General features: G+C 38.5%; 1 protein-coding gene across 1 annotated transcript; it reads left to right on the plus strand.

The window, feature by feature from the left end:
• Nucleotides 1-3,931: 3,931 nt before the first annotated feature.
• or55e1 (odorant receptor, family 55, subfamily E, member 1) lies at nt 3,932-10,320 on the plus strand. Its single transcript, XM_039777245.1, has 2 exons — nt 3,932-3,964; nt 8,776-10,320. Exon 2 carries the CDS (start codon nt 8,799-8,801, stop codon nt 9,786-9,788), a length of 990 nt encoding a protein of 329 aa, XP_039633179.1. The 5' UTR covers nt 3,932-3,964; nt 8,776-8,798; the 3' UTR covers nt 9,789-10,320.
• Nucleotides 10,321-10,393: the final 73 nt, after the last annotated feature.

The raw sequence follows: 10,393 nt of genomic DNA on the forward strand, positions 1-10,393 counted from the left end.
ATTGGATGACCCTCCCATCAACAAAGAATGAAAACACATGTTCCTCCCATATTTTCCACCGTTTTTCTATTCCATAAATACCGAACGTTCCCTTAAATGCAGATTTTGGTGTCTTACTCCGGTGCCATTTAAATTCCTGCATTGCTGTCTGATTCCCTGAAACAGACGAGGCAGCAGAAACATCGCTGCATGTGATGGTAGTTAAATGTCCTATGACATGCTGCTTTTTGGATGCTTTTATAAAGGCCTTAGTGGTCCCCTAATACTGTATCTGAAGTCTATTTACCAAAATTCAGTCTTGGTGCAGAATTACAGCCACTAGTCCCACAATGAGCTTTACTTAAAATGTGCCATTTCTGTGTCTGTAGCTTTAAATGCTATTGAAGAGGAGAGGGGGGGAAAGGTGGAGTGTGGGGGTGTGGCCTTGACCAACTGCCATGCTTCGCTTGTTTGCAAGCCATGATGTCTCTCTCTTTCTCATGGGCGGGCCAAATTCTCTGGGTGGGCAAAGCAGAGAAATGGGAGGTAACTTTTCCCCTTATGACGTCATAAGGGGAAGATTCCATTCCACACATTCCCACCTGAGCTTTCTCAAAGGCAGAGCAGGATACCCAGGGCTCGGTTTACACCTATCACCATTTCTAGCCACTGGGGGACCATAGGCAGGCTGGGGGAACACATTCTAATGTTAAAAAAACTGAAATTGTCATGCCATGTGACATTTAACACTAACGTTACACTTGGCAGCAGGTAACGTTAGCCTACCGTTAGCTAGTAGCTGGATTAAACAGTGCTTAATGCTGACAGCTAAACTGTGTAAAGGTGTGACTGTATTTCACTGTAGAGGATTTCAATCTGGACATACAACAGTCTGCAGCTAAAGACACAAACTAGCACTGGTCAATACTGGTGTCAGAAAAACAACACAGACGGGACTAAATGGAGCGTCTACTTGAAACAGGTAAAAGTCGTGGAGCATTCAAAGTTATTGTAAAATACCCTTTTCTTATCTGTTTGTGTTGTTTACCAGCAATTTACTGGTAAAATAAGTAATTGTTATTTTTATTACATTTTTAATAAATCATTTAAATTTGAACATATGGCCTTGGCAATAAACAAGCCGTTCTTTAATGGACTAATTGCTTGCTCTTGGGGGAATTACTGGAATTGTTGGGTATTTCTGGTAGTTCAGTCCAAACCGAAGAACATCAAGTTTCAGAGTCCAGACACCAGGAAGATGATCGAGTCTCTTGGGAAACTGGCTTTTGAGCAGCTGCAGAAAGGCAACCTGATCTTCTATGAAACAGATGAAACAGATTTAAATATCTTTTCAACAGCACAATTATTCCTGTTAAATTCAACAAGTAGTTCTGTATAACAGCTTGCCAACCAACAGCACATTATAAGTTACATACTCATTCATACTAACACATAAAAAGGATTATCTGTTACGTATTCCCGATGTGAAATCTTTACACATTTATATCCATTTTTAACACATCTGCCATGCAGCGTTACATCCCTCATCAAACTTATCAACACTGAACTGTTTTTCTTCTTAAAACATCTCACTTTATCCTGTTATATGACAAAAAAATTCAATTTATTTTAAAGAACCGCTTGTTGTTTATATCATTAATACTAAAAACAGTACTACTATTATTGTTGTTCTGTTTCAGCTGATATGATACTGATTTCAACTTTAGTCGCTTCCAAAACACAATGAGAACAATGTGTAATAGACAGCAGGATAAAAGATTCAATATTCATCTGTAGCTCAAAGCACATCACTGAAATCAAACAAACATCTCCACGTGCTAAAATATTGAAACAGTGCATCAGAGGAAGGAACATGTTCCCTCCGAGGTTTGAACTGCAAAATCTAATTAGTCTGCGGCTCATCCCTTTAGGATTCTGAGTTTGTTGTTGTCATTCTGTGAACCTAATTGGCCTGGAGGTCAAAACTGCTAGAGTTTAGTTTCCTCTGAGAAGGACGCTGGGATTAATTATCTGCTCGGCTTAATAAGTCTCTTCAGAGCTGCAGCTGTAATGAGATTTTTGTGTCTTCAGTTTTTAATAAATGAACACTTCAGGGGACTCAACTAAAACACTGCAGATCTGACAACCATCACAGACAGCAGAGGAAATACAGCTCAACAATGAGCACCCAATTTTTCCAGTGTCAGAAGTGTTTTTCCCCGTTCAATTGTTCCATTGACGTTTCAAAAATTGCTGATATTAAAAGTTTTACGTCTGGAGCAAAGCCAAGCAGCTGCCGGAGGAATCGTAAAACATTTGATTCTGTGCAAAAACATATTTTGTAAACAGCAATAAAGGCAAAAGGCACAAGACTGTGTACAGAAACTGCCATAGACTTTAACGGTAGCAGTTCGTAATAGCCGTGTGCGGGTTCGTGGTTACGGTTAACATTTCCATGGTAACAGTAAGTCACATGAGTTTGACACGTGACTTAACAACTTAAATGTTAATTTCTTCTCTGCTCTGACTGCTGACGCCGTCACTCTTGTGTTGTGATCAACCACACACTCGCTGCACCGAGCACTGAGCTATTACTTAAAGGAGCTTGACTTCTCTTATATCACAGCCTGTGTATGGAATTAAGTCTAAAATAAGGCCCTAAGGCCTGTCAAATCTGACTCCAATTTATGAATTCCCGCGCCTTCTTTCATCGGATTTAAGTTTACCAGAACACAAGGATCAATCTGAGAAGAAGAGTTCAGTTAAGCAAGTTTACTGAAGTCTAGCATTTAAGTTTACAGAACCCCCTTCTAATCCGACCCACAGGAGTGTTTCATAAAAAATTAGCACCCCTAACAGTGGCAGGTAAATGTCCTCATATCTAAACCCGTAGTTAACGTTGGGAAACAGTCCCAGTTTGGTTAGGGTTTAGACACCAAAACTACGTAGTTAAGTTGATAAAAAGATGGAGATTTGGGTTCAAATCAGACGTTACTTCACTTCCTGAAGGTTACCACGTGATGCAGGACATGACGTAGCTCCGTTTGTTCCCTAAAGTTAAAGTCCCAGTGTGTAACGTTTGTAGCTGTTCATTATCAAAATCTGTGTTGCCCGTTCACAAACTTGTCCTTTTTCATGAATATTTACCTCCACCATCAATTCCAAGTATTCCTATTGGCTTGAAATTTTACATTTGCGTTTGCATGAACTGGAGTAGACGCTCCATATTCATGCTCCACCTTGAAATACGGTAGCTGGTAAGGGACATACAGGACATACTGCTCCGCCTTTCACGTTTTCGCTGTCACACGATAAACTCACAGGTGCTGCTAATGGCTATCGTCGCTTCCCGGCCCTTTTTGAAGCGTGAAGGCTACCGTAGCTGTAATACGTACTTTGAACTGCGTAGCGCGAGAGAGTTGATATATATATATATATATATATATATATATATATATATATATGTGTGTGTGTGTATATGATCTCAACACTAGATGGGAGAAATTCCTACACATTGGACCTTTAAGAATGAAAAAACTTTCCATTTCCTTTTATTTTCAAATGTAACTTGAACCTAGATATCCTGGGTTAAAGTCCTGTTTGTTTGCCTCCTTCATCAGTTCACTTCCTGCTTTGCTACCGTCATAAACCTAAATATAGTAATCGTAATTGCTGCTTGAACAAACAACCTCTGGGAGTGTTTTTCGGGGAAGGACAGTTTCAAATCAACTGTTGGAAGACTGAAGGATTTCTGCTGTGATAATGATCAGATTTGAAACAAAGGGAAGATGAAGTGATGGTTGATTAAACTCCAGAGAATCTCCTCTAATAGGGTCAGGGACTTTTTAATTGGTTCAAACTGAGTTCAGCCAATCGGAGTGCTTCTGTGTTTGGGATCAGTCGTCTTGTGGGATGTTTGGACTGCGGGTATAAGATGAAGCCAGACAGGACCGAGTTCCTCCTGACGGCTGATGGACCTCAGCAGGTAGGACAGCTCACTGTTACTTAATTATTTTACAACTAATTGATTGTGATTTACAGAAGCGTAGTGCAAAAAGTATTAGATTCACGTTATTATGTGAATAGTTTATAGTAATAATAAGATGTTTTTCACATTATTACAAGATATTTTCACATTTTAACACAATATTTTTACATTTTAACATGCTATTTTAATACTTAAACGATATATATATAGATATATAGATATAGATATAGATATATATATTTTCAAGCTATAACAAGATATATTAACATTTTAACAAGATATTTTAACCTTATAACAAGATATCTTCACATTATTTCAACATACAAACTTATCAAGTTATAACAAGAACACTGTCTTGTACTATTACTATATACTATTTATTATGTTATAACGTGAATCTATGACCTTATTATGGGGAAATCTTTCACATATTGTGATCATTTATAATGTAAGATGTAATGTTTTTAAGTTATAACACGATAATTTATCTTTTTAAAACATGAAACTGCTATTTGAATGAAGACATGATGTGCTCACCGATTAATTGCAAAATATAGCTAATTTACAATATTAGGAACATTTTCTTGGTATAACTTGCCATGTTTGTATGTTTTAATGTTAAACATACAAACAATAAAGTTTTCACATAATAACATGATACTGATACATATTTGGGTGTTGCAGCACTTTGCTAACGTAGTGATTGGTTACCGTCTGATGAAACCGTTTTTAATGAGCATAAGAAAGTACTTTAATTTAAAATTGAATTACCTGACATGATGCCTAACTGGCTCTTTAACCTTCTCATGTTTACAACTTAAACTAGAGAATGCATTTCCTGCAGAAAATGTGTGTGAATGCTGAAAAGCCGAATTGCTAAAGCTAAAATGGATTGCTGGCTTAATTGCGTAAGATTAAGGTAAAGTACTGAGAATAGCTGGAAAAGTGGGAATGGTTTTAATTAGTATGAATTTCATTAAAAAGTTGAATAACACTACTAATGTAAAAAAGATGTGGAATATTTAAAGGTTTTTTGAAAAGCTAACACTAAACTGAAACTGAAAAACTAAATATTATTTTTAATTAGTGAACGTTTAAATTCAATAATGCCAAAAGATGTAGAACATTGTACGGTTCAAATTCATTTTCTAGCTGAAAGTATGAGCAAGTAGAAGAAAGACAGCTGTGAGAAATATTTATGAAAATGCAGAAATATTAAAAGTATGCTAATATTGCAGCACATCGGCACACTGAATACAGTCATAGTATAGTATGTGCAGTATGTAAAAAAAAACTGATTAAAAAGTCATAGATAGTATGTTGAAAAAATCATAGTATAGTATTTCAAAAAAAAGTCAGTATAGTATGTTGAAAATAATCATAGTATATAGCATGAAGAAAAAAGGGATAAAGTCATAGTATAGTATGTTGAATAAAGTGGTGAAATGCTTTTTTTCGTCATACTAGACTATGACTTTTTAATGACTTTTTTCGTCATACTATATTGTGACTTTTTTAGAACTTTTTTGGACATACTATACTATGACTTTTTGTGAGTTTTTAGACATACTATATTATTATATAAAAAATTTTCCCCAACATATACTGCTATGACTGTTTATAGTTTTATGGTTGCAGGATAGCTCAGAGGTTTGCACTGATGCAAATTAGACCAGAAAGTAGACTCTGCATCCTTGAACTCCGGTTCCGTCCCCAACAGTTTTTTTCTTTTTTGGTGTGGAGTTTGCATTTTCTTCCACACTTTCAGTCACATACTATACTATGGCTTTTGTTATGACTTTATTTTACATACTATACTATGACTGTTGTCGACTACAATACTCTGACTTTTTTATGACTTTTCTCGATGTACTATACTATGAATTCTTTTTATCTTTTTTCGACTTACTATACTATGACTTTTTATGATTATTTTTCGACATACTATAATATTACTTTGTATGACTTTTTACACATATCATACTATGACGTTTTTATCACTTTTTTCAACATACAATACTATGACTTTGTTTGACTTTATAGACATATTATACTATGACTTTTGTATCTTTTTTTGACTTACTATTATATGACTTACCATAGTGCTATACTGCTATACTATTAAATCATTAATAGGTCATGGGATTTGTATGTCAAAGTCATAGTCAAAGTCGTATAGTATGTGAATGAAAGTGTGGAAGAAAATGCCAACTCCACACCAAAAAAGAAAAAAACGTTTGGGAAATGAACCAGAGTTCAAGGCTGCAGAGTCTACTTGCTGGTTTAATTTTCATCAGTGCAAACCTCTGAGCTATCCTGGAACCTAAATATATATGTAGAAAACAATCATAGCAGAATATGTTGGGAAAAAAATAAAAAGTCATAGTATAGTATGTCAAAAAAAGTCATAATATAGTATGTGAAAAGTCATTCAACCTACTATTCTATAACTTTTATATGACTTAGTTTGACATACTATACTACGTTTTTTATCATAAAAATTCATGGCAGAGTATGTTGGAAAAAGCCATTAAAAGTAATAGTATATAGTCAAAAAAAGTCATCAAAAGTCATTGCATAGTATGTCCAAAAAAGTCATAGTATAGTATTTAAAATAAAGTATCTTTTTTTTCAAAATATTAAATGTTTTCATTCTTTTTTTTTTAAGTTTTACAATTTTTGAATGAAAGTTTTTCTGTGATGTGTTGTTACACTAGGTTACTGATAAAGAAATCTGAATTTTGATGCTCCTACATGGGCCTTTATAGATTTTAATAACTTTAAAAAAATCATAATAAATCATGAAATGTAATGAGCTTCTTCACATATAAGTGTGTAATTATTAGTGATAATGACTCACGAATTACAACAGCTATTGAAACAAAATGTCAGCAGCCATTTACAAAGAAACACATGAATATGAACGGTAGAGGTAGCATGAAATCATGTTGTTCGATACGCCTTCGATACAGCCTAAAATGTTGGAATCGGTATCGAGAAGTTCTGGAGTTTATGCACCGATCCGTTATCACGTAATTTAGCTCAGAAGAAAATCTACGTTAAAGTAGTTTATGTGTTTTTTCCGTTATGACTCACTGTTTAACCGGATCATCAATGTTAATGTTTCACAAAGAGTTAAACCTGACAACAACAATGGAAATCATATCACTTCCATACAGGGGTAGTAGTATACAGCTATAATAAAATATAAGACACACTGGTATCGGATCAGTACTCTATATCGGCCAATACACAACTTCAGGTATCGGAATCAGTTTCTGGAAGGAAAAAATGGTCAGGTAATAGAGGTTGTTAAAGAGTACAAGTATTTAGGATCCATTTTTGATGACATGTTGTGTTTTGAGCCAAATACTAGTTTGCTTTGCAAGAAAGGCCAGCAGTGCCTGTATTGCCTGAGGAAGCTGGCCAAATTTAACGTGGACCAGACCCTAATGACCCTTTTAAGTAGGACCTTTGTTGAGTCAGTTGTCACCTTCTCCTTAATCTGCTGGAATGGGTCCATTACTGTAAAACAAAATAAACTCAGTTTCCAGGTTAATTAAGGTGAGCATCTGCATCACAAGTTCTAAGCAGAAAGGCCTGGAGGAACTTTATCAGAAGCAGATGCTAAGAAGGTCTATCCTGTCAGATAGTTCTCATCCCTTACATGCTGAATTTCAGATGTTGACATCTGGATCACGCTTTAAAGGAACACGCCAACTTATTGGGACTTTGTCTTATTCCCTGTATCCCCCAGAGTTAGAGAAGTCTATACATACCCTTCTTATCTCCATGCGTGTTGTAACTCTGTCTGAAGCCCCCACCGGTAGCTTAGCTTATATTAGCACGGATCCTGGAGGTAACCGGCTCCATCTAGCCTACTGCTCCCAATAAGTTTTGTCGCTTATTGGGAGCAGTAGGCTAGATGGAGCCGGTTACCTCCAGGATCTGTGCTAAGCTAGGCTAGATGGAGCTGGTTACCTCCAGGGTCTGTGCTAAGCTAGGCTTTTTAGAGCCGGTTACCTCCAGGATCTGTGCTAAACTAGGCTAGATGGAGCCAGTTACCTCCAGGATCTGTGCTAAGCTAGGCTAGATGGAGCCGGTTACCTCAAGCATCTGTGCTAAGCTAGGCTAGCTGGAGCCGGTTACCTCCATGATCTGTGCTAAGCTAGGCTAGATGGAGCCGGTTACCTCCAGGATCTGTGCTAAGCCAGGCTAGATGGAGCCGGTTACCTCCAGGATCTGTGCTAAGCTAGGCTAGATGGAGCCGGTTACCTCCCGGATCTGTGCTAAGCTAAGGCTAGATGGAGCTGGTTATCTCCCAGGATCTGTGCTAAGCTAGGCTAGCGGTGGGTGCGTCAGACAGAGTTACGACACGCACTGAGATGAGAAGGGTATGTATGGACTTATCTAACTCTGGGGGATACAGGGAATAAGACAAAGTGAGTGTTCCAATAAGTGAGTGTGTTCCTTTAAACTCCTAAAACTCAGAACCAACAGATATAAACACTGTTTTGTACCTGCAGCCATTCTACTTCTTAATTCTATAAAGAACCATAGATAACTTATTGACTTCCTATTTATTGATTGTTTACTGTTTTTTATTGTTTTCAACTATGCCTGCAAGGTAAGCAATCCCTGTATTGTGTGTATGACTGTGTGTGATTTGTTCTATACTATCTGCTGCACAACAAATTGCCCCATTGGGGGACAAATAAAGTAACATGAACTTGAACTTGAAATGGTATCGGACCATCTCTAATTTAAAGGTACATTTTTTGAGCATCACAGCCTTTTTCATCTTCCAGTTGCTTTAGGTGAAGCAGGCGCCATGTTGGAGGGGTCACTGGGTGGAAACTTCTCCCACATCACGTTCGTGTTCGGAGGTTTTCCTGAGCTGCAGAAACACCGCCGTCTGCTGGCGCTGCCGTTCTCCGCCTCCTACCTGACGGTGCTGCTGGGAAACTGTCTGCTGGTGTATGTGATCCGCAGCGTGGAGAGCCTGCACAGCCCCATGTACCTCCTCATCAGCACACTGTGCGTCGTCGACATGCTCGTAGCGACCGCCATCATCCCCAAAATACTCCTCGGCCTCCTCTTCGACTGGGACGAGATCTCGCTGGCCGGCTGCTTGACTCAGATGTTCTTCACGCACTTCCTCTCCTCGCTGGAGTCCACGTTGCTGCTGGCGATGGCGCTCGACCGATACGTGGCTATCTGCCAGCCGTTGCGCTACGCCAAAATCATCAACTCCTCCGCGTTGGCGAAGCTGCTGCCCTTTGCTCTGGTGCGCAGCGGCTCCATCATGGCGACGCTGGTCGCTTTGGCCGGTTCGCTGCGCTTCTGCAGCTCCGACATCATCAAGCACTGCTACTGTGACCACATGGCGCTGGTGAGCCTGGCATGCGGCAGCACGGAGAAAAACCGAGCGGCGGGACTCGCTGTGATCGTCTTCTTCGTGGGCGTGGACATACCGCTCATCTTCCTCTCCTACATGAAGATTTTGAGCGCGGTTTTGCGAGCGACAGCGGACAGCGAGGAACGCTGGAAGGCGTTCCACACGTGCGGCACTCACCTTATGGCCATGATGTGTTTCTACCTCGTGGGTAGCGTCACGTTCCTCTCGCACAACCTCAACATCCCCATACCGACGGACGCCAACACCTTCATGGGACTCGTTTACATTCTGTTCCCGGCGACGGCCAACCCCATCATCTACGGAGTTCGAACTAAAGAAATTCGGAATGTTTTTTTCAGGATTTTTAAAGTCAGAGTGAAGACAATAAGGAAGGTTTCTCCTGCTGGAAAAGGACAAACATGACCAAACATGCCTGTGAAAGTATGTGGTGTTTGTCATAGACTTAAAAAAAAAAGAAAATGCCAATCTTCTGATCCTGAAAAGTAAAGCCAATGTTGAAGTGCCTTCATATAAATTAATTATTTGATTATATACATCTTACAGAAATGTGTAAAGTCATGTAGTTACTGAGTTTGTCCACGAGATGGTGGTTGATTTTTACAGCGAAAAAAGTCCCAAACACTTCAGATCACAATATCAAAAATGAGTTGATGTTAAATATTAAAAAATAATACGGTCTGATGTATCGTTACCTCAAAGCGTCAGAAACATCACGATGCCAAAACACACACAGACACACACACACACACAGGTTGCCACAAACTTATTTTTTATTAAATATGCAGAGGAATATATAGGTTTCCTTCTGGCCCTGTCAAAATAAAAGCCCATTCAAATAATATTAGAAATAATAAAGATGTTTTTGGGTGTCTTTAAAATCTTTTTATCCTGTAATGTTTCAGTGTCACACACACAGACACAGACACACACACCGACACAGTCACACACACACACACACACACACAGTAACAAAGGTTCACATGTTTAAGTCCCTGTTTTACTTTGAA

The sequence above is a fragment of the Perca fluviatilis genome, chromosome 2 (genome assembly GCF_010015445.1).
Source record: "Perca fluviatilis chromosome 2, GENO_Pfluv_1.0, whole genome shotgun sequence".
Classification (NCBI taxonomy): domain Eukaryota; kingdom Metazoa; phylum Chordata; class Actinopteri; order Perciformes; family Percidae; genus Perca; species Perca fluviatilis.

Coding starts and splice junctions, on each gene's coding strand:
- or55e1 (XM_039777245.1), top strand. CDS start 8,799: ATGTTGGAGGGGTCACTGGGTGGAAACTTCTCCCACATCACGTTCGTG.